Genomic DNA, 25,906 nt, shown 5'->3' with positions numbered 1-25,906 from the left:
TTCCATCAGCTAAACTCCAGGAACTATTACTTTTATCATTTTCCCACACATTTGAAAATGGATTTTTATGATCGATTGTCATATCGGTAGAGATAAGCCGATCAATGTTTGATCATAGCCGATCATTGGAACATCACTAACTGAAATACTCTTTGTACTTGTGTTTAACAGATGGATGTTTGTTCAAAGGCCAGCTGTATGTTAAGAACCAGCAGTGGACCGATGGATGTACACAGATATGTGTCTGTGTTGATGAGACTACTGGAATGTATCAGTGCAGATCAAGGTAATGACATCATAACTATACATAAGATAAAAATCAATGTGCTCTAGTGGCGTCGTTAAATAAAACAAACTTTACTTTTTTTTCATAACTATACACTGCAAACTAATCACATGTATTCAATGTTCAGCCTCAGAAGCATCCATCATGTTTTTCGAGATACCAAAATGTGTAGCGCACATGTATTGCTTTGGCAGTACTCTCAGAATGCTTGTCCTGTTTATTTCTCCGACTATTATTTTTTTCTAGCAGCCTTTATTTTCGATGTTCAAGTATTGCTATAACTTGGTATTTTAATCACTTTCACAGATCATTTTCAAAAACCAGTTCTACATATTCTGTTTAAAAATATCTGTTATAAATTGCAATTAAAATAACATTTTATTACGCAAACTCTTTAAACTGCATAACGTCATTTTATGTATTTACCAAATCGTATGACTGGTATATCATAGGTATACTCTCTCCGTGGAATAGTGCATATAAAACATTCCTTGCTACTAATGGAAAAATGTAGCGGGTTTCCTCTTTAGGACTCTTGTGGTGTCATTAAACAAAATGATCTTAAATATTTTTGGCTCGACCTGTAAACATTAATAAGTCTTTTGCTTTCACCTACTTCAGATGCCCAGATTACCAGTCGGTTCCTGCACAATGTGCACGCGTGGCCGATCCCAGCGACATATGCTGTACGGTGCCTCACTGTCCACAGCTGGGCTACGTCCCAATCCCGTTCTACGGGCAGAGTGTCAAGAACATCGGCGCTGTGAAACCTCCCAGTTACACTGACCTCGTCTCGGGGACGTTCACCTTCATCAACACCATCGACTTCTCCGGGGGGACCGTCGCCCCTCCCACTGCACCATCAGTGACATCTGGTGGTGGGATAGGTACAATTTATGGTTCTCTCTTTTAAAATACAGTGCTTGTTATAAAAACTTTTTCTTTTTTCTTTTTTAAGCTCTATGCTCATCCTGCTGAAATCTAATCTGGCTCTGCCCTAGCCTCTACTAGGCTGAGTGATTTACGACTTGTCACGTTCTGTAGATTTCAACCAAAGCTGGTGTAAATGATCATCTCATGACTCTTACCATCTCCGGTTTACATCTTCATTTATTCCCTAATTATGTCACATTGAAATTAGACTTTACAAAATTTTAAGTCATGTATGCTGTGATAAATGTGAATCATTTATTGGTTCGGGTTACAATACATATGTATGTACATCGTCATTTGTTCATTTGCTATGTTAATGTCAAATTAGCAGTCACCAAATGGCCATATGTGACAAATAATTTTCACAATGGTTCACTTTTCAGAGTGTAGTTAGTTTGGTACCAGGTGAGCGATTCAAGCCCCATGGATCTTTTGTTCTAATTCCACTTTTCCAATGTATTGTCATTTAAAATGATGTATACATCGTCATGAATTTGAAATAATGTATACATCGTCATGAATTTGAAATGATATATACATCGTCATGAATTTGAAATGATGTATACATCGTCATGAATTTGAAATTATGTATACATCGTCATGAATTTGAAATGATGTATACATCGTCATGAATTTGAAATTATGTATACATCGTCATGAATTTGAAATTATGTGTAGATTGTCATGAATTTGAAATTATGTATACATTGTCATGAATTTGAAATTATGTATACATTGTCATGAATTTGAAATTATATATACATTGTCATGAATTTGAAATTATGTATACATGTACATTGTCATGAATTTGAAATTATGTATACATTGTTATGAATTTGAAATTATGTATACATTGTTATAAATTTGAAATTGTGTATACATGTACATTGTCATGAATTTGAAATTATGTATACATTGTTATGAATTTGAAATTTTGTATACATCGTCATGAATTTGAAATTGTGTCCATTACTGTCTGTGGATTGGGGCAGGATATAGCCCAGTGGTAAAGCACATGCCTGATGAACGGTCGGTCTAGGGTCGATCCCCGTCGGTGGGCCCATTAGACTATTTCTCGTTCCAGCCAGTGCACCACTACTGGTATATCAAAGTTCATGGTATGTGCTATCCTGTCTGTGGGATGGTACATATAAAAGATCCCTTGCTACTAATGAAAAAATGTAGCAGGTTGTCTCTCTATGACTGTGTCAAAATGATTAATAAATTAATGTGCTCTAGTCATGTCTTTTAACAAAACAAACTTTAACTTTAATTTTTGTCTGTGACTGTAGGTTATTGCGAGTACAAAGGTAAACATTACAGCCAGTCACAGCGATGGGAAGATGGCTGCCAGTACAACTGTGTCTGTGAAGATGCCTCCACTGGATTCTGGAGATGCGTGGAAAAGTGAGTTTACTTCAGTCATTTTTAGTTATTTCCATTCTTATATATCCAGTTATGGTTCAAGCACCCTGGATGTAGCCCAGTGGTAAAGCATTCACCAGATGTGCTGTCAGTCTAGGATCAATCCTCAGCAATGGTCCCTTTGGGCTATTTCTCATTCCAGCCAGTGTACCATGACTGGCATATCAAAGGCTGTGGTATGTGCTATCCTGTCTGAATTGTGCATAGTGGGAAAATGTTGCATGTTTCCTCTCTAAGACCACCTGTTAAAACTACAGGATGTTTCACATGCAGTAGCCGATGATTAATAAATCAATGTGCTGTAGTGGTGTTATTCAACAAAAGAAACTTTTACTTCCTTCCTTCACTGCTCATCAGAACCTCTTTACGGGTGTGTACTTCTTTAGACTGAAACCATGTACCTATTTTTCAGATGCCGTCAATACAACAACCTGCCGAAGCCTTACTGCGGGCTTGTTCCCGACCCATCCAACAGTTGCTGCAAGGTGCCTCACTGCGTGTTCCCAGCGCAGGTGACCGATCTGATCGGCACTCTCACTCAGCCGCCGTTCACTGTTCCTGTGAATCCAAACACGCCTCCCAGCCACTTCATACCAACCACACCGAAACCTGGTAGGTACTCTTAATACCATTTTATTATCCATATGGTTACAAATATCTTGGTACATATCAAAGTAATATGTCCCACTAGAACGTCAAGTGGGACGTAACACTTCGACGTCACACAATGACGTCATCGATTGGCACACTACAACCTTACAAGAACGTCAGCCAAATGAGTTGAATGATATAAATTAAGATCGATTATGTGTAGTAAATAGAATATAAACTGGTTACCATATCATATCATGTTTATGTCCCTTGTGAAATAATTTCATTTTTACTTGCTTAAGCTTGTGACAACTGAAGATTATTTCACTTGGGACATAAACATGATACGAAATGGAAGCTCATTTAATATATATATATATATATATATATATATATATACATGTATATAAGTCTCGTATTTATGAAGTCCGCGACTCCAGAAAGTTGTTTTGTTACGAAAACACGGAACCATTCACACTTGTTTACTTTGAATGGGTGCTGTTATGGGTTATATTAAGGCACTTTTGTTGAAGTTTGACTTCTTACCATAATAAAATCTCCACTGATCTGGGTCAGATTCGAGCCTCTAAGTGTGTCTCTTTTATTCAGTACACGGTCAGATATAGGTATTACTTTTCAAACAGCCATTGCATATTTTTTAATTTTATATTATTTAATTTTTAGATATTTTGGATAGGGAATGATCCTCATAAATATCGTCTGCCTTGTCCTAATACCGAGTTTCTCTTTTGTTGTGTTGCAGCGTACTGTGAGTACCAAGGCAAACACTACAGTCAGGCCCAAGTGTGGTATGATGGCTGCAGCTCCAAGTGCGTGTGTGACAACGCTCAGATGGGAGTCTACCGGTGTACACAGAGGTACGCACTGCAATTCTTAGTCCCTTGTTAGGGCAGGATGTAGCCCAGTGGTGAAGCACTTGTTTGATGTGTGTTCAGTGTAGGTTCAATCCCCACCGGTGTACACAGAGGTACGCACTGCAATTCTTAGTCCCTTGTTAGGGCAGGATGTAGCCCAGTGGTGAAGCACTTGTTTGATGTGTGTTCAACGTAGGTTCAATCCCCACCGGTGTACACAGAGGTACGCACTGCAATTCTTAGTCCCTTGTTAGGGCAGGATGTAGCCCAGTGGTGAAGCACTTGTTTGATGTGTGTTCAACGTAGGTTCAATCCCCACCGGTGTACACAGAGGTACGCACTGCAATTCTTAGTCCCTTGTTAGGGCAGGATGTAGCCCAGTGGTGAAGTACTTGTTTGATGTGTGTTCAGTGTAGGTTCAATCCCCACCGGTGTACACAGAGGTACGCACTGCAATTCTTAGTCCCTTGTTAGGGCAGGATGTAGCCCAGTGGTGAAGCACTTGTTTGATGTGTGTTCAGTGTAGGTTCAATCCCCATCGGTGTACACAGAGGTACGCACTGCAATTCTTAGTCCCTTGTTAGGGCAGGATGTAGCCCAGTGGTGAAGCACTTGTTTGATGTGTGTTCAACGTAGGTTCAATCCCCATCGGTTGGCCCATTGAGCTGTATCTCATTCCAGTCAGTGCACAACGACTGATCAATCAAAGGCAGTGGTATGTGCTATCCTGTCTATGGGATGGTGCATATAAAAGATCTCTTGCTACTAATGGGAAAATGTAGCAGGTTTCCTCTCTAAGACTATATATAAAAATTATCAAATGTTTGACATCCAGTAGCCTGTAGTGGTGTTATTAAAGAAAACAAACCTTTTTTGTAAACTACTTCTTAAAGAAACCAAAAATTTAACAAACTTTGTTCCCTTCTTACATAGAGAATACTAAGTGAGTTCCCATGAGAGACAGTTTATGTTACAACGAGTGTGTTTTCAGTTGTACATCACTCACTAAAAGTTGTAGCCACTTTGATAAAAAATTAGCAGTTGGCTAACTTGGCAATGGGCAAGGTGATCCTTGAACATCGCTCATATTATATGGAATCATTTGTGTTTTTCTGTTTCTGCCTTTCCTCGAGTGTCCAGAATACAAACAATCCCCACACTGTTCCCGCCATTCTCCTATGATGAATAACTCACAGTAACATTTTAAAAGCTTACAAAGATTGCTGTATTTGTTTTGTCCAGTGTTGTTTTCATCTCTCATATAGAATGATTTGTGTTTTTCTGTTTCTGTCTTTCCTCAGATATTTAGAATACAAAAACATCCCCAAACTGTTCCTGTGATTCTTCTTTGATGAATAACCCACAGTAACCTGCTACATTTTAAGAGTGCAAAGATTGCTGTATTTGTTTTGTCCAATGTCATTATCATCCAGACCTGGTGCTTATAAAACTGTTAGAGTCTAGACTCGAGACTCTAATAGAGTCTGAGAGTCTAATGTTATGACAACGCCATACAAACTGTATGCGCGTGATGTCATTTGAGATTGAGTCTGGACCAGGCCTTGAAATGGCCTGTAGCCAGATCGCCAAAGGCTACCAATGTCCCGTTTGGGCGACTTATAAATATTGAAAAATAATTATGTTAATACGTTAAATAATATTATTTGGGCAGTCTTCTTTAGAACTATAACATATGAGCCACTATTAATATTTGTACTGCATATATTTATTCCACATTAAAATCTTGCTCTTGGTTCATGGTTCGCTTATCTTAATTTGCCAACATCCATTATTATTTTTTGGCTAGTTTCGAGCCCCGGTTTGGACTCTAAAAGTTTTATAAGCACAGGCCCAGGGCTTACACTGGAAAGAATGTTTTAGGCAATTTTCAAATGTAGATGATTTCCTTGAAAATTATTAAGAATTAGATAAGTTAAACAAAATTTGATTAGCCACTTTGGATAAAAATTAGCAGTTGGCTCATTTAATTGGCAATGGGTAGAGTGAGCCCTGAACATTCCTCATGTGGAATCATTTGTGTTTTTATGTTTTTGTCTCTCTTCAGGTGTCCACAATACAAAAACATCCCCAAACTCTTCCTGTGATTCTTCTTTGATGAATAGCCCACAGTAACCCGCTACATTTTAAGAGTGCAAAGATTGCTGTATTTGTTTTGTCCAATGTCATTAACGTGATTGCATTCCTCTTATGGAATCATTTGTGTTTTTCTATTGTTGTCTATCCCCAGGTGTCCAGAATACAAAAACATCCCTACAGTTGGCTGTACACTGGTGCCCGACCCGAAAGACCCAGTGTGCTGTAAGATCCCAGAGTGCCACTTCACTCCAACATCTGGCTCCATTATGGGACACGGAAATCCACCCACGCTCCCTCCTGGTTCATTTGTCAACCAACCCAACCCAAAACCTATTGGTAAGAAAAACATTAGCAGAATTTCGTTTTTTTTGAGAAAAAAAACCCAGGGGCATGATAAATTGCTCTTAATCTACTGAAAATATCAATTTCCTTTGTCCCCAACCAACCCCTGCAATTGCCCACGACAGTCGGCAATGCCGTGGAGATTGCTGTGGAATTTTTCATTCTCCACTGCACCTTTTTACCGTAGACTATATTCAGGGTGTTTATCAATGGTATGGTGTTTTTTTCCCGTGGGCATTTTTTAAATTGCATGGGGTTGCCAACAAATGGTTACTTCCATATTTTTAATTAATATTTATGTAGTATGTAACATCATCTTTTGGGGAGACATTTATATGTTAGGCGGTAGGTCTGTTTACCAATCCATTTTATTAACTGAAAAAAAAAGTAAAAAAAAAAAAAAGTAAAAAATTATGTTTCCTTTCATATGACAAGTTGTGTATTTAATCATATGAAGAAATATGAATTGTTTTCCAGGTCACTGTGAGTACAAGGGTCAGACGTACAAACAGGCTGACAAATGGACGGATGGATGTCAGTACACATGTACTTGTGAGGATGCTGTGCATGGACAGTACAGATGTACAGAGATGTAAGCAGATTTCTGGCCCTTGTGGAGCGGTGGCATGTAGCCCAGTGGTAAAGCATTCGCTTGATGCACGGTCGGTCTAGGAACGATCCCTGTTGGTGGACCCATTGGGCTATTTCTCGTTCCAGCCAGTGCTCCACAACTGGTGTAACAAAGGCCATGGAATGTACTATCCTGTCTGTGGGATGGTGCATATAAAAGATCCCTTGCTACTAATCGAAAAGAGTAGCACATTAAGTCCTTAACCATATGTCCGACACCATATAACCGTAAATAAAATGTGTAGACTGCATCGTTAAGTAAAACATTTCCTTCCTTCTTGCCCTTGTTGACACTTTTTTCTTTTCTTTTTTTACACTGGATGAAATCCCTTTTTAAAAACCAATAATATTTAAAAGTTAAAAATTTATCACAGCTAATTCCTTGGTGGATATTTCTGTTTTAATACTTCTTTGTCAGACCCATTGGGTTTTCCCATCCCAACCAGTGTTCTATCTGTGGGAAGTGCGTCTAAAAGATCCCTTGCTGCTAATAGAAAAATATAGCAAGTTTCCCCTGAAGACTGTCAGAATTACCAAATGTTTGACATCCAATAGCTGATGATTAATAAATCAATGTGCCCTAGTGGTGTTGTTAAACACAACAAACTTTAAAGGTGCTATGACAAAGTTGAATTTCAAATATTTTGTTATTTTCACATTTATTTGTAATAAATAACTACAAATTAATCTATCCCATGCATAATCTTTCCATAATTAACTCTAGAATACTAATTTAAAAAATCTTGCTCTGGATGACAAGAGCTAGGGGTTCTCGAATAATTTGTGACTAAATATAGCATGGCCACCATCTTTGTCTCTTTTGTCAGTTGACCACAAAGAATTCTCGGTAAACTTGGGCCCAAAACACAACAGGTTTGGGTCAGACGAGTATGGCACCAGTCGAAAATAGAAACGCACTGAATCGAATGTGACAAATACACCGTGTCTGTGATGACGTCAACTACAGATCTGACAACAGACGTTATAGAACATGCGCTATATTTTAACACTGCCAGACTGACACCTGCATAATGTTTGAACTTTACTCGTTCATTTTTCTTAATAACTACAATGTAGCAAAGTAGTAGGAAAGGTATATATTAATCAATGTTGATTTCTCATACTTATTAATGATGTTTATAGAAGTAAATTTATCTAAAGATAAAAACGCATTAATATATATTGATAACACATAACAATTACAGACCCAGACATTAAAATACACCAGACATGGCATCTGTGCCATACTCACCAGACCCAGACCCAGATCTGGTGTGTTTTGGGCCTTGGTGTGTTGAAGTTGTACAGTAGTTAATGCCACTAGTTAATGCGTGTGACATTCTCAAGATTCCCACCTAAAATTTAAAAAATGCTCCTGGTATATGGAATTATTTAGTTGTAGTTTTTTGTATAGGCATACAGCTGAAGGTATAAACTTTATGTTTCAAGGCAAAGATTAATAAACATTTTTGGCGGGAACTGCCATTATTGCAACTTTGACATACTCTTAACATTAACGCTTTTCTCTTTTCATTACAATATGAACATGAACAGTATTCTTTGTTTAGCTTGAGATCTGACTGCAGAATTCATCAATGTGCTGGGGTGTCAGGTACAACCCTTCCTTTCCTCTCCTTTCTCCAGGTGTCCCAGATATCCTCCGATGCCAGCAGGCTGTTTCATGAGGCCGGACTTCGCCAACCCATGCTGTAAGAAACCAGACTGCTCCTTCACCGGTTCTACCGGACAGATTTCAGGTCAAGGTCATCAGACACCTGCACCAAACGTGAACACCCCCAAACCCGGATCTACTAACATTCCCAAGCCATGTGAGTGAACTAAGCAGACCTATAACCTTGTCTCAGCTAAAATAGCTAAAAACAAAGTCTCAGTCATTTCAGTTTGGCTTGACATAGAGGTGAAGAAAAAAGAAAAGTATTTTTTGAAACAACAAATGCTTTCTAACCAGGGCTCACCCTGCCCGTAGCCAAATTAGTCAATTGCCAAAAGTGGCTACAACATTTAGTATTTGGCTTATAAAATGTGGTTTAAACTTCAGCCATTTTGTAATAGTTATCGAAGCTATCCTCTACACACATGCATCTGAATTATTCTTGGGGCGGGACGTAGCCCAGTGGTAAAGCACTCTCTTGATGTGCGGTTGGTCTAGGATCAATGCCTGTCGGTGGGCCCATTGGGCTAGTTCTCGTTCCAGCCAGTGCACAACGACTGTGGTATGTGCTATCCAGTCTGTGGGATGGTGCATATAAAAGATCCCTTGCTGCTAATCGAAAAGAGTAGTCCATGATGTGGCGACAGCAGGTTTCCTCTCTCAATGGTCCTTAAACATATGTCCGACGCCATATGACCGTAAATAAAATGTGTTGAGTACGTCGTTAAATAAAAAAAATTCTGAATTATTCTCTGTGTGAGTGCTGTTTTTAAATGCAATTTGTAAAATCATTTATCGAGATAAAAAATAAAACACCAGTATTCTCCCATAATGAAGATGTCATCTGCTCATGGAGTTTGAAATTGTTATTTCTCAATTTATTTTATCACACATACATACAAAAGTTATCTAACTATAGAAACATATTAACAAAATAATAATCCAATAGTAATCAAGAACATGTAATTTCAAACTCCATGAGCAGACAACATTCTTCAGGCCTCTGCAAATTGCAAGAGTGCTAGTATTGTTCGCACGTTGCTCGCGTAAGTATAGTTGGGGTTTTATCACCCATGTTTCTAAACTCCAATAATCGGCACCTTTCCCCACCATTCACAAAAGGCTATGTCATTTTTTATTCCTAGTTTTGGACTAAAACATTCCCTATCTGAATGTAGATATTCCTTTTCTTTATTATTATATACAGATATATTTTGAAATCGACATGTAACACTTGACAAACACCCTTCCCTCACCTATAACATTTCATAATGCATAAAAACAATTCCCGAAGTCAGCGCCATAGGTGTCAAGTCAAATTTTAGAAATAAAACCCTGATAGTTTGTGTAACTCAAATTTTAGAAATAAAACCCTGATAGTTTGTGTAACTCATATTTTAGAAATAAAACCCTGATAGTTTGTGTAACTCATTTTTTAGAAATAAAACCCTGATAGTTTGTGTAACTCATTTTTTAGAAATAAAACCCTGATAGTTTGTGTAACTCATTTTTCGTTCGCGCATTGAATTTATGACATTGTTTACCAAGTCATGACGGGTTAAGTAAAAACAAAATAGGTTACCTGAATTTGTTTTGGTGTAACCCATAAATGGATTACGCAGATTTTCAGTTCTCAAAGGCCTGTGCTTATTATTGGATAGTACATGTATTGCTGTTTTATTGATATTTTGACCAAGAATCTTTCTACAGGGGCGAGATTTAGTTCAGTGGGTTGAGCACTAGCCCGAGGTGCTTGCATCGCAGGATCAAACCACCTCGGTGGATCCATTCAACTGATTGGGGTTTTTCTCATTCCAACCAATGCACCACAACTGGTCAAAGGCCATGATATGTGCTTTCCTGTCTCTGGGAAAGTGCATATAAAAGATCCCTTGCTGCATCAGGAAAAATGTAGCGGGTATCTTCTGATGACTACGAGTCAGAATTACCAAATGTTTGGCATCAATAGTCGATGATTAATTAAGCAATGTGCTCTAGTGGTGCCATTAAACAAAACACATTTTTAATGTTTCTGCAAACTACATAAAAATAAAACATTTTTGTTGTTTTCAAAACACTTTTCTTTCTTTTTTTGTTATGTTAAGCCGAACTGAAAATATTAACTAAAAACACTTATAATATTTGCTGGAATAAAGTATAGTTTGTCTAAAATAATGTGATTATAGTTTCAGCAACTATCGTGTAAGACTTGCAGATTCCATGTCTTAACATTTGCTTGGGGCAGGCAGCAAATGACACTCAATATGCTTTCTAATAATCGGTTTTATAAGCAGGTTTTCCATTCCATGTCTTAACATTTGCTGGGGGCAGGCAGCAAATGACACTCAGTATGCTTTCTAATAATCGGTTTTATAAGCAGGTTTTGCATTCCATGTGTTAACATTTGCTTGGGGCAGGCAGCAAATGACACTCAGTATGCTTTCTAATAATCGGTTTTATAAGCAGGTTTTCCATTCCATGTGTTAACATTTGCTGGGGGCAGTCAGCAAATGACACTCAGTATGCTTTCTAATAATCGGTTTTATAAGCAGGTTTTGCATTCCATGTGTTAACATTTGCTGGGGGCAGGCAGCAAATGACACTCAGTATGCTTTCTAATAATCGGTTTTATAAGCAGGTTTTGCATTCCATGTTTTAACATTTGCTGGGGGCAGGCAGCAAATGACACTCAGTATGCTTTCTAATAATCGGTTTTATAAGCAGGTTTTGCATTCCATGTGTTAACATTTGCTTGGGGCAGGCAGCAAATGACACTCAGTATGCTTTCTAATAATCGGTTTTATAAGCAGGTTTTGCATTCCATGTGTTAACATTTGCTGGGGGCAGGCAGCAAATGACACTCAGTATGCTTTCTAATAATCGGTTTTATAAGCAGGTTTTGCATTGCATGTGTTAACATTTGCTGGGGGCAGGCAGCAAATGACACTCAGTATGCTTTCTAATAATTGGTTTTATAAGCAGGTTTTGCATTCCATGTTTGGGGACTGGATTTAGCTCAGTGGGTTGAGTGCTCGCTTGAGGTGCTCGGGGGATCCATTCAACTGATTGGGTTTTTCTCATTCCAACCAGTGCACCGCAACTGGTTAAAGGCTGTGGTATGTGCTTTCCTGTCTGTGCTGCATCAGGAAAAATGTAGTAGATTTCCTCTAATGACTATGTGTCAAAATTACCAAATGTTTGACACCCAATATGATGATTAAGTAATCATTGTGCTCTAGTGGTGTCATTAAACAAAACAAACTTTTAATATTCCATGTTATTTTTGACAGTATTTCAAATACATGCAGAATTCCACATTTTCAGTGAAACTGGTACAGAAATTAACCTCTCTAAACTGGATACCTCTTAATACCAGTCATTTTATTTGGTCCAGAGGGTGTCCGGTTTAGAGGGGTTTCACTGTACATAGTTTATTAATTTCTGTGTAGGTCACATATATATATGTGTGTGTCATAAAATATATCTATATACACAATGTATAGAGAGAGAGAGAGGGAGAGGGAGGGAGGTTATTACCGGAGTGTTTTTCGGTATCGTCAGTATCATATTAGGAATAAAAATTGTATTATGCGAGCCTCTGGCGTTTAGAGGGGTTTCACTGTACATAGTTTATTAATTTCTGTGTAGGTCACATATATATATGTGTGTGTCATAAAATATATCTATATACACAATGTATAGAGAGAGAGAGAGAGAGGGAGAGGGAGGGATGGGAGGGAGGGAGGGAGGTTATTACCGGAGTGTTTTTCGGTATCGTCAGTATCATATTAGGAATAAAAATTGTATTATGCGAGCATAATACGTTATTTTTATTCCTAATATATGATATTGACGATACCGAAATACACTAGGGTAATAATCTCTTTATCATATAATCTCAAGCTTAATACATGTTTTTGTAAACTGTATACGCAACTTTAATTCCAGTCCGCCATTACTAGATATTCAGATGATGTAAGAATATGTGGTGCGGTGTATTTTTGAATGGAAATGACGTCAAACTTAAATGACGTCATTTTGGATGTCCTTACATCAAAACAAACCAGGGCTTAATGGCTTTTTTGTTTTCTGAACGCTGGACAGCTTTCAGTGTCAAATTGCCATTGAAATGTTTTTATTTGATGACTATGAATGCATACGTCAATCATGGAGTGTCACCCAAGTACGTTTGCTTAAATGTCAATTAACCTAGTGCCATGACCTCGATTAATTTACATCTAATTTGCAAAGTTATCAAATTCTTAAAGTATGTGATCTGAAAAACATACTTTGATTGCACTGAAAATGTAAGATATTATATGATATACGTGTATATATATATATTGTGTTGTAGTATATTGTGTATTTATTTGCATTGCAATGTACTATGTACATATTGATTGCAGCATAATGTGTGTATTTTGATTGCAGCACACTGTGTGTATTTTGATTGCAGCACACTGTGTATTTTGATTGCAGCACACTGTGTATTTTGATTGCAGCACACTGCATTTTGATTGCAGCACACTGTGCATTTTGATTGCAGCACACTGTATTTTGATTACAGCGTACTGTGTGTATTTTGATTGCAGCACACTGTGTATTTTGATTGCAGCATTCTGTGTGTATTTTGATTGCAGCATACTGTGTGTATTTTGATTGCAGCACACTGCATTTTGATTGCAGCACACTGTGCATTTTGATTGCAGCACACTGCATTTTGATTGCAGCACACTGCATTTTGATTGCAGCACACTATGTATTTTGATCACAGCGTACTGTGTGTATTTTGATTGCAGCACACTGTATTTTGATTGCAGCATACTGTGTATTTTGATTGCAGCATACTGTGTGTATTTTGATTTCAGCACACTGTATTTTGATTGCAGAACACTGTATTTTGATTGCAGCACACTGTACATTTTGATTGCAGCACACTGTACATTTTGATTGCAGCACACTGTGTATTTTGATTGCAGCACACTGTGTGTATTTTGATTGCAGCACACTGTACATTTTGATTGCAGCACACTGTACATTTTGATTGCAGCACACTGTGTATTTTGATTGCAGCACACTGTGTGTATTTTGATTGCAGCACACTGTGTGTATTTTGATTGCAGCATACTGTGTGTATAAAGGTGTGAAATACACTCAGGGACAGACCTGGCAAGATGGCTGCAATCTCGACTGTAGGTGTGAGGACAGCCAGAATGGACTCTACACATGCGATAACAGGTTAGTGTTTACTAACATATGCTTTTACTAATGATGCAAATGTGACTTGTAAATAGTCATGGAATTTTGGTATAAAAAAAAAAAATCTCAACTGCCTTTTGGTACATTCCGTTTATTCAGAGCAGGATGTAGTAGAGTTTCTATTTAACGTTTGAAGTGTGATGGGTTATTGGATCGCTTCTCCTTGGTGGACATTTTGGGTTATATATCTAGTTTCTTTTGATTTGTATTTCAAAGATCATGGGTTGGAATGTAGCTCAGTTATAGTTATAACCCATTTTAAAAAATAAAGGTAAATTGCCAAAAGTTATATAATAATAGAAAATGTAATGTTTTTTGTCAGATATGATTTATATCTCATCTCGTGAAGTTTGAAATCAGATCACACTCTTTGTGCAAGCGCGACTCATGAGATATAATTGCAAACTTCCCTCAATGAGATATAAATCATATTTGATAAAAAACATGCAATATCCTCTTTATATGTTAATGTTTTATAGTAAACTGTTGTAGTATGTGAATTCTTTTCAATCTGGTTTTCAAGATGTCCAACATACTCGAGTCTCCCACCCCAGTGTTCCATGGTAACGGACCCCAAGGATCCATGTTGTCAAATACCATCATGCCAGTTCCCGGCAACCCAAGGGCAGGTAATTGGAACCCTGGCACCTCACCTGCTGCCGACTGCCGTGCCTGGAGTGATCACTGGAACGGCCAAAGTACCCGTCCCCACCCCCGGACCTGGCGGCCATGTTCCCACACCTCTCAAACTAAGTAAGATATTCTAGTGTTTGACAGATGTTTGAGAATGTTACTAGACCTCACAGAAGCTTTGGCTAGTGCCATATATGTATTAGAGTAATACAGTTGATAGTCTTCACTAGCCCAGAATAAAAATTCACTAGGTAGCCAGAACTGAGATCTAGTGTATTTTAAGATCTTGTGAATTTGATGGTAAATGTTTTTTGTTTTTTTGTTTTGTTTTTGAAATGGGTATATAATTTTTCATTTTTGGATCTAATTGGGGTGGGGTGGAGGGTAGTTTGCATGAAATAATTTTCATGAAGTAGGGTAAAATCCATCTGAAATACTAAAACATTTTTATTTAAAAGAGGCCCTTCACTTAAAAATCATGGCTTGATATTTCTGCTGCAGTTGTTGTTTCAGGGTGTATTTTTTACATTTTGTTTTGTGTGGGCTAATTTTGTTTTCTGGGCCTAATTCACAAAGCACTCTTAGGCTCTGCTAGACAACAAAGCATCCTCTTTGCAAGTCTTTTAGCATTGCACTGCAAGATCACAAAGTTGCGAGAGTTTAGTGAATTAGGGCTCAGATTTAATATCTCATTTCTATAAACTGCTCTACAACTGGTATATCAAAGGCTGTGTTATCCTGTCTGTGGGATTTTTTTCATATAAAAAATGCTACTGATGGAAAAATGTAGCAGGTTTCCTCTAAGACTATATGTCAAAATTACCACATTTTTAACATCCAATAGGAAATGATTAATAAATCAATGTGCTCTAGTGGTGTCATAAAACAAAACACTTTTTGTGGGAATTCCTCTATTAGCTCAGGGGTGGGAGGAAGTGTACAAATGTAAATCCATAACAGTCAGGGGCCTAATTCACCAAACTCTTGCAACTTTGCGATCTCACAGTGCAATGCTAAAAGACTTGCAAAGAGGATGCTTTGTTGCCTAGCAGAGCTTGAGAGACCTGTATCATGAATTAGGCCTCTGGTCACTAGTCACGTATTCGAAAACACAGAATCAATCCACCTTGATTTTTTTCCATCAGATTTCTGTGTGTACAAGGGAGTGCACTACCGGCAGTCACAGGAGTGGAGTGATGGTTGCGACTACACGTGCAAGTGTGAGGACGAATCAACTGGCAGATACGTCTGCAAAGAAAAGTAACTTCTTTTTTTTCCAATTATTTTTATCAGTCAGGAATTTATCTAGGATTTTTCACAATGTTCCCATGTCTGATGGGATTTTGGAAAAATTAGTGCAAATTTAATCACAACTGGGATACATTTTAGGCCATTCAGTATAATTTATTACATCTGATATAATTACCCAAATATTTATTCATTAAATTGGAAAGTTTCAGGGCCATTGGCTTTTGGGAAGGGACCTGTGTTTGGCCTCGAAATTCAGATTGTCTTGTGACAGCAATTTTCTACAAATACTAACACACTAAATACTCAATGATGATAAAGATGCCATTGCAGATAAATTTTGCCACAGCTTTTCACAGCGACATTGCTGACTACTGTCGTGAATTTTAAAGGGCTGGAGTTTTCATTCAAAGAATCAAATTACAGTTTAATCCTGTTGGCTCGAACCCCGTCAGTGCTTGAAAAAGTGTTTGACCCATCGGGTAGTTTGACCTAACCATTCGGTCATCATCGTGTAAGTGTAACTCAGGACTTCGGTTTGGGTTTGAGCGTTTCAGTGTATTTGTCACATGCGAGTGCGACTCCACAAAATTCTACTGTATACGTACGTGTTTGTTTGTTTTTGTTTCAGGTGTCCTCGGTACACTAATCTGCCAGCTCAGTGTCGTCTCAACAAGGATCCTGCCAACCCATGCTGCAGTGTGCCGTCATGTATATTTACTCCAACCAACACTCAAATTACAGGAACCGGACGTCCAACAACGAAACCAGGTGTCTCACCAAATCCAGCAGTTAACCCTACACCCCATCCTAAAGGTTAACACTCTTGTTTGTCAGTCTACACTCTCCTAAACCTCATCCTAAAGGTTAACACTCTTGTTTGACAATCTAAACTCTCCTAAACCTCATCCTAAAGGTTAACACTCGTTTGTCAGTCTACACTCTCTTAAACCTCATCCTAAAGGTTAACACTCTTGTTTGTCAGTCAGAACTTTCCTAAACCTCACCCTAAAGGTTAACACTCTTGTTTGTCATTCTACACTCACTTAAACCTCATCCTAAAGGTTTGTCAATCTACACTCTCCTAAACCTCATCCTAAAGGTTAACCCTTTAGTTTGTCACTCTACACTCACTTAAACTGATCCTATATGTTAACACTGGTTCGTCAATCTACACTATACTAAACCTCATCCTAAAGGTCATCACTTCTTTTTTGTCAGTCTACACTCTACCAAATCTCATCCTCACGGTCAACACTTTTGTCAATTTGCTACTGAGGTCAAAGTTATTTCCAGGGTCAGAATTATACTCCCAGGGTCAAATGTGATACGATGAGTGTGACTTTACTGTTTTCAGATGTGTGTGTGTACCGGGGTCAGAGTTACTCCCAGGGTCAGACTTGGTATGATGGCTGTGACTTCAAGTGTGTCTGTGAAGATGGCACTGGCGGAGTGTACAGATGCAACAACAGGTTTGTCTGCAGGCTAAAGTGTGAATTCCTTTTGTCCATAATCCGTATGCATACATAATTCGTAATCAGCATCAAACACTTTCTATGCAGATGGGTTGAGTAGGTTCCATTTACATGTATGTGTCCTCCATATGTGTGTGTGTGTGTGTATGCTATCACTCTGTGCATTGTGAAGTACATATTCATGTATACACATATAATTAAATTTCTGTTACATTCATTACCATATAACGTCATCCCATTGGTCCAGATGTAGCAACGGGAGTTTGTTAAATTCTCAATGAATGTAAAAATTACATTGTCAGGGAATATCTGATGATGTCATTTGATATGGGCAAGTTGTCTTATTGAGCGTTATTGTTTATGGACCAGAAATAATTAAAAATAAAGTATGAAGTTTTAGTGTTATTATTAGCAAGTATGATTCATATTTAATTATAAGTATTGTCTATTGTCAGTTATTTCATTTCCGTTCATCTGGGTATGGACAAAAAAAATCATCTGCAAACTTATGTGAGAACGGCTTCACCGATTCACAAAGTTTGCGGATGATTTTTTTTTTTCATACCCTGATGAACGTAAAAGAAATAATAGACAATCGTTAAATGGATTACGGAGAAATGGAAATTGCACCATACACATAGTTCTTAATTCAAGTTCCTTCTTAGGTTACTAATGATAATGATAATGATAATGCCTAATTTAATTTATTTTACAGTGAAACCTCTCAAAACTGGACACTCTGTAAGCTGGAATTCCCTCAAAACCGAATGTTTTACATGGTCCATTTTTAAATATCTGTACAGAAGAGAACCTCTGTAAACCAGATACCTCTTAAAAGCAGACTTTTTACTTGGTCCTGAGGGTGTCTGGTTTAGAGGAGTTTCACTGTATTTGTATTTGACTATCACTGTGTGAGCATGTTGTATTCTTTTGTACTAGTCTCGAGAATTACAGCAAGCATAGTGTCACTGTATTTGTATTTGACTATCACTGTGTGAGCATGTTGTATTCTTTTGTACTAGTCTCGAGAATTACAGCAAGCATAGTGTCACTGTATTTGTATTTGACTATCACTGTGTGAGCATGTTGTATTCTTTTGTACTAGTCTCGAGAATTACAGCAAGCATAGTGTCACTGTATTTGTATTTGACTATCACTGTGTGAGCATGTTGTATTCTTTTGTACTAGTCTCGAGAATTACAGCAAGCATAGTGTCACTGTATTTGTATTTGACTATCACTGTGTGAGCATGTTGCATTCTTTTGTACTAGTCTCGAGAATTACAGCAAGTATAGTATCACTATTTGTATTTGACTATCACTGTGTGAGCATGTTGTATTCTTTTGTACCAGTCTCGAGAATTACAGCAAGTATAGTGTCACTGCTAGCATAGTGTCACTGCTAGCATAGTGTCACTGCTAGCATAGTGTCACTGATGGCATATAGTGTCACTGCTAGCATAGTGCCACTGCTGGCATATAGTGTCACTGCTAGCATATAGTGTCACTGCTGGCATATAGTGTCACTGCTGGCATATAGTGTCACTGCTGGCATATAGTGTCACTGCTAGCATAGTGTCACTGATGGCATATAGTGTCACTGCTGGCATATAGTGTCACTGCTGGCATAGTGTCACTGCTGGCATATAGTGTCACTGCTAGCATAGTGTCACTGCTGGCATATAGTGTCACTGCTAGCATAGTGTCACTGCTGGCATATAGTGTCACTGCTAGCATAGTGTCACTGCTGGCATATAGTGTCACTGCTAGCATAGTGTCACTGCTAGCATATAGTGTCACTGCTAGCATAGTGTCACTGCTAGCATAGTGTCACTGCTAGCATATAGTGTCACTGCTAGCATATAGTGTCACTGCTAGCATATAGTGTCACTGCTAGCATAGTGTCACTGCTAGCATAGTGTCACTGCTGGCATATAGTGTCACTGCTAGCATATAGTGTCACTGCTAGCATATAGTGTCACTGCTAGCATAGTGTCACTGCTAGTAGTGTTATATTTGGATAATATACAATGACGTGGCATTGAATGTCAGTAACACCGTTCACTTTGTACCTCTATAGGTGAGAGGGCGGGATGTAGCCCAGTGGTAAAGTGCTCACTTGATGCACAGTCAGTATGGGATCGATCCCTGTTGGTGGGCCCATTGGGCTATTTCTCATTCCAACCAGTGCACCACAACTGGTATATCAAAGCCCGTGGTATGTGCTATCCTGTCTGTGGGATGGTGCATATAAAAGATCCCTTGCTACTAATGGAAAAATGTAGCAGGTTTCCTCTGTTGACATGTCAGAATTACCAAATGTTTGACATCCAGTAGCCAATGGTTAATAAATCAATGTACTCGACTGGTGTCGTTAAACAAGACAAACTTCTATAGACGAGGGTTTTGTCTGCAGTCATTATTTATTGTTACTATCCATGTGATCCAGTATTTCTTTACATCAGTATTGAAACCATTACAATTGAGAGTACATGTAAGACGATTCCAACACAAAGGAGAACTAGACAATACTACATGAGTGGCTGTTAGATACTATTTATCTTACAACGAGTTGTTTATATAGAGAATACTACATGAGTGGCTGTTAGATACCATTTATCTTACAACGACTTGTTTATATAGAGAATACTACATGAGTGGCTGTTAGATACCATTTATCTTACAACGACTTGTTTATATAGAGAATACTACATGAGTGGCTGTTAGATACTATTTATCTTACAACGACTTGTTTATATAGAGAATACTACATGAGTGGCTGTTAGATACCATTTATCTTACAACGAGTTGTTTATATAGAGAATAATACATGAGTGGCCGTTAGATACCATTTATCTTACAACGAGTTGTTTATATAGAGAATACTACATGAGTGGCTGTTAGATACTATTTATCTTACAACGACTTGTTTATATAGAGAATACTACATGAGTGGCTGTTAGATACCATTTATCTTACAACGACTTGTTTATATAGAGAATACTACATGAGTGGCTGTTAGATACCATTTATCTTACAACGACTTGTTTATATAGAGAATGCTACATGAGTGGCTGTTAGATACCATTTATCTTACAACGACTTGTTTATATAGAGAATGCTACATGAGTGGCTGTTAGATACCATTTATCTTACAACGACTTGTTTATATAGAGAATGCTACATGAGTGGCTGTTAGATACCATTTATCTTACAACGACTTGTTTATATAGAGAATGCTACATGAGTGGCTGTTAGATACCATTTATCTTACAACGACTTGTTTATATAGAGAATACTACATGAGTGGCCGTTAGATACCATTTATCTTACAACGACTTGTTTATATAGAGAATACTACATGAGTGGCTGTTAGATACCATTTATCTTACAACGAGTTGTTTATATAGATAATACTACATGAGTGGCCGTTAGATACCATTTATCTTACAACGACTTGTTTATATAGAGAATACTACATGAGTGGCTGTTAGATACCATGTATCTTACAACGAGTTGTTTATATAGAGAATACTACATGAGTGGCCGTTAGATACCATTTATCTTACAACGAGTTGTTTTAAAATGCATCTAACGAGAGAAAGCAAGTTAGATACGTTTTTAAACAATGAGTATCTAATGAACATGAATGTAGCATTCTATTTCTTACATATCTTCAGAAAACAGTTTTAAAATAAATTTAAACGCCTTTTCAAACTAAAAACTACATGTATGTACGACCCTAGTGGTTGTAGTTAACTTGTGCGTCACAGACAAGTCAATTTCAGGTTAACTTTTACCTTTACGTCACATCTAGTGATCGATTTCTACAGTGCTTTTCCATTGGGTGATATGGCATTGGTGACCTGGTCATCACCTAGGTGCAGTCAGTCGTATGTCTGTAAAATGTTATATCGCAAGTACATGTGTTAACAAGTATGTGTTATCGGAAATAATGAATAATGTTTTCACCAATGGGTTTGTAAGAAAATTATTTCTGTAAGGACCAAGGTTTATCGAGGATCATACAGAAATATTTTATTCTGCAGATTGGAATGGTCTTACATGTAGATACATGTGCACTGAACAAAATGGTGATTGATTTTTGTTTTTCTTGCCTGTTTAATAACAGCAAAACAACTACATGTGTATAATCTAAAGTGTTTACGTCGGGATATAACTCGGTCAATGGAGTGTTCGCCTAACGTGATTGGGTCAAAGGGTTGGACCCATTCTACATGTATGTCCCAACCAGTGCTCCATGACTTGTATATTAAAGCCCATGGTATGTGCTGTGCTGTCTCTGGGAAAGTGCTGGTAATGGAAATATGTCAGAAACGCCAAATGTTTGACATCCTTTCATTTCATTTCAACTTATTTTCGTGCTTATATCCAATTAAGCTTCAAGCATGTTTTCCTAGGCACACACCTTAGCTATCTGGACTGTCTGTCCAGGACAGTGGTTTAGTGGTTAGTGGTTAGTGAGAATGAAGAGGGTGTAGTGGTCTTATACCTACCCATTGATTCATTAAAACTCACTCTGGGTGGGAGCTGGTATTGGGCTGCAAACCTAGTCCCAACCAGCCTTATGTCGGATGGCTTAACTACAACACTACCAAGGCCAGTATTGGGCTGCAAACCTAGTACCAACCAGCCTTATGTCGGATAGCTTAACCAGGACACTACCGAAGCCAGTACCAGGCTGCAAACCTAGTACCAACCAGCCGTATGTCGGATGGCTTAACTACGACACTACCGAGGTCAGTACCAGGCTGCAAACCTAGTACCAACCAGCCTTATGTCGGATAGCTTAACCAGGACACTACCGAGGTCAGTACCAGGCTGCAAACCTAGTACCAACCAGCCTTATGTCGGATGGCTTAACCATGACACTACCGAGGTCAGTACCAGGCTGCAAACCTAGTACCAACCAGCCTTATGTCGGATAGCTTAACCAGGACACTACCGAAGCCAGTACCAGGCTGCAAACCTAGTACCAACCAGCCTTATGTCGGATGGCTTAACCAGGACACTACCGAGGTCAGTACCAGGCTGCAAACCTAGTACCAACCAGCCTTATGTCGGATAGCTTAACCAGGACACTACCGAAGCCAGTACCAGGCTGCAAACCTAGTACCAACCAGCCTTATGTCGGATAGCTTAACCAGGACACTACCGAAGCCAGTACCGGGCTGCAAACCTAGTACCAACCAGCCTTATGTCGGATAGCTTAACCAGGACACTACCGAAGCCAGTACCGGGCTGCAAACCTAGTACCAACCAGCCTTATGTCGGATAGCTTAACCATGACACTACCGAGGTCAGTACCAGGCTGCAAACCTAGTACCAACCAGCCTTATGTCGGATAGCTTAACCATGACACTACCGAAGCCAGTACCAGGCTGCAAACCTAGTACCAACCAGCCGTATGTCGGATGGCTTAACTACGACACTACCGAGGTCAGTACCAGGCTGCAAACCTAGTACCAACCAGCCTTATGTCGGATAGCTTAACCAGGACACTACCGAGGTCAGTACCAGGCTGCAAACCTAGTACCAACCAGCCTTATGTCGGATGGCTTAACCATGACACTACCGAGGTCAGTACCAGGCTGCAAACCTAGTACCAACCAGCCTTATGTCGGATGGCTTAACCATGACACTACCGAGGTCAGTACCAGGCTGCAAACCTAGTACCAACCAGCCTTATGTCGGATAGCTTAACCAGGACACTACCGAAGCCAGTACCAGGCTGCAAACCTAGTACCAACCAGCCTTATGTCGGATGGCTTAACCAGGACACTACCGAGGTCAGTACCAGGCTGCAAACCTAGTACCAACCAGCCTTATGTCGGATAGCTTAACCAGGACACTACCGAAGCCAGTACCAGGCTGCAAACCTAGTACCAACCAGCCTTATGTCGGATGGCTTAACTACGACACTACCGAGGTCATACAACATGACACCTAATACTTTATTTCACTTCTGCAACTTGTGGGTAACACAAAAAGGAAATGAATTAATATTTCTCAGTATTTTTTATTAAAGATTTATTTATAATCACACAAATTAATTTGTTACAATATTACATATATATTACTTATAATCATAATGACTAATTAAAATTTGTTTCAATATTAGGTGTCCATCGTACAAAAGTATTCCGAAAGAATGTTCTTTTGTGCCTGACCCGAAAGATCCGTTCTGTTGTCGAGTTCCAAAGTGCACGTTCAATCCAAGCCAAGGACAGATAACTGGACACGGAATTCCCACCCTGCCTCCAGGTCAGATAACAGGGGGCAGTGCAACACCCGCACCAACGCCAGGCTCCAACCCGACACCAAATCCAGGAGCGACACCAGCATACAAAAGTAGGTCTCTTCATATTACAAGTGGTGTTATATTTAATTTACAGCTGGTATGTTCTATTACAGCAAGTTTACAGGGAGCAAGCTACGTTAGACCTTGCAGAATCCATATATCTACACAAACTCGACACTGTTCACCCATGTATTAAATGAATACAGCCCTACTGGTTTTAATAGCTGCTACTTTTTTAATAACCCAGCGTCAGTTAAGGATTAGCTGTTATTTCTTTTATGTTCATCAGGGTATGAAAAAAAGAAATCATCCTCAAACTGTGTGAATGGGTGAAGCCATGCATTCTCACATAAGTTTGCGGATGATTTTGTTTTTCATACCCAGATGAATGTAAAAGAAATAACAGACAATACTTATAATCAAATTTGAATCATACAGGCTAATAATAACACTAAACGGTCATACTTTATTTTGATTTATTTTTGGTCCATAAACAATAATGTTCAATATGACAACGTGTCCTTATCCAGATCCCTGACGGTGTAATTTTTACGTTCATCGTGAAATGAACAAACTCCCGTTGCTAGGTCTGGACCACCAATGGGATGACGTTATATCATAATGAATGTATCAGAAATTTAATTATTCACTTTTATTGTTACCCTATTAAGTACATATACATTTATTATTTTTTTGTAACTTTTTTCTGCAGTTTTTAGTTTAAAAAGAATACAACATCAAGACCAAGACCAAAGTGTTTAATGTGCACATTCAGAGCAAGCTGTTGTAGCGCACGCCTGTCCTGGGCACAGGGGCCGGCCTCGACCAGCTCCTCCGTCCAGGACAGGATAGAAGAATAAATTAATTTTGACTACATATATACATACAAAAATAGTTTTTATTTTCCATGATATGGTAAACCATGTCACCTTTTTATGTGACATAAACTTGGCTCAACTTGACCAGACCTTTAGCTTCAATATAATTTCATTACTTTTAACTTGACAAGATTATTTTCCGTTGTGTTAGATGTGTGTATATATCTTGGGAAGATGTACCAGCAGGGTCAGAGAGGGAATTTCACTACTTTAACTTGACAAGATTATTTTCCGTTGTGTTAGATATGTGTATATATCACGGGAAGACGTACAAGCAGGGTCAGAGAGGGAATTTCACTACTTTAACTTGACAAGATTATTTTCCGTTGTGTTAGATGTGTGTATATATCATGGGAAGACGTACAATGTACAAGCTGGGTCAAAGAGGGAATTTCACTACTTTAACTTGACAAGATTATTTTCCGTTGTGTTAGATATGTGTATATATCACGGGAAGACGTACAAACAGGGTAAGAGAGGGAATTTCACTACTTTAACTTGACAAGATTATTTTCCGTTGTGTTAGATATGTGTATATATCACGGGAAGACGTACAAACAGGGTAAGAGAGGGAATTTCACTACTTTAACTTGACAAGATTATTTTCCGTTGTGTTAGATATGTGTATATATCATGGGAAGACGTACAAGCAGGGTCAGAGAGGGAATTTCACTACTTTAACTTGACAAGATTATTTTCCGTTGTGTTAGATATGTTTATATATCATGGGAAGACGTACAAGCAGGGTCAGAGAGGGAATTTCACTACTTTAACTTGACAAGATTATTTTCAGTTGTGTTAGATATGTGTATATATCATGGGAAGACGTACAAGCAGGGTCAGAGAGGGAATTTCACTACTTTAACTTGACAAGATTATTTTCTGTTGTGTTAGATATGTTTATATATCATGGGAAGACGTACAAGCAGGGTCAGAGAGGGAATTTCACTACTTTAACTTGACAAGATTATTTTCCGTTGTGTTAGATATGTGTATATATCATGGGAAGACGTACAAGCAGGGTCAGAGAGGGAATTTCACTACTTTAACTTGACAAGATTATTTTCCGTTGTGTTAGATATGTGTATATATCATGGGAAGACGTACAAACAGGGTAAGAGAGGGAATTTCACTACTTTAACTTGACAAGATTATTTTCCGTTGTGTTAGATATGTGTATATATCATGGGAAGACGTACAAGCAGGGTCAGAGAGGGAATTTCACTACTTTAACTTGACAA

General features: G+C 38.4%; 1 protein-coding gene across 1 annotated transcript in view; it reads left to right on the top strand.

Annotated features, from left to right (window-relative positions):
* The window catches only part of LOC121389349, a 116,793-nt gene that overhangs the window by 11,613 nt on the left and 79,274 nt on the right, over positions 1 to 25,906 (top strand). The window contains exons 11-24 of the mRNA XM_041520944.1: positions 172 to 286; positions 908 to 1,173; positions 2,512 to 2,626; positions 3,057 to 3,256; positions 3,999 to 4,113; positions 6,359 to 6,543; positions 7,027 to 7,141; positions 8,824 to 9,008; positions 13,975 to 14,089; positions 14,634 to 14,863; positions 15,889 to 16,003; positions 16,623 to 16,807; positions 17,349 to 17,463; positions 23,608 to 23,837. Coding sequence (XP_041376878.1) covers positions 172 to 286; positions 908 to 1,173; positions 2,512 to 2,626; positions 3,057 to 3,256; positions 3,999 to 4,113; positions 6,359 to 6,543; positions 7,027 to 7,141; positions 8,824 to 9,008; positions 13,975 to 14,089; positions 14,634 to 14,863; positions 15,889 to 16,003; positions 16,623 to 16,807; positions 17,349 to 17,463; positions 23,608 to 23,837 — 2,286 coding nt within the window. The remainder of the gene's footprint in view (positions 1 to 171; positions 287 to 907; positions 1,174 to 2,511; positions 2,627 to 3,056; positions 3,257 to 3,998; positions 4,114 to 6,358; positions 6,544 to 7,026; positions 7,142 to 8,823; positions 9,009 to 13,974; positions 14,090 to 14,633; positions 14,864 to 15,888; positions 16,004 to 16,622; positions 16,808 to 17,348; positions 17,464 to 23,607; positions 23,838 to 25,906) is intronic.

Source organism: Gigantopelta aegis, chromosome 14, assembly GCF_016097555.1.
Source record: "Gigantopelta aegis isolate Gae_Host chromosome 14, Gae_host_genome, whole genome shotgun sequence".
NCBI classification, from domain to species: Eukaryota; Metazoa; Mollusca; class Gastropoda; order Neomphalida; family Peltospiridae; genus Gigantopelta; species Gigantopelta aegis.
This window is presented reverse-complemented; position numbering and strand designations above follow the sequence as displayed.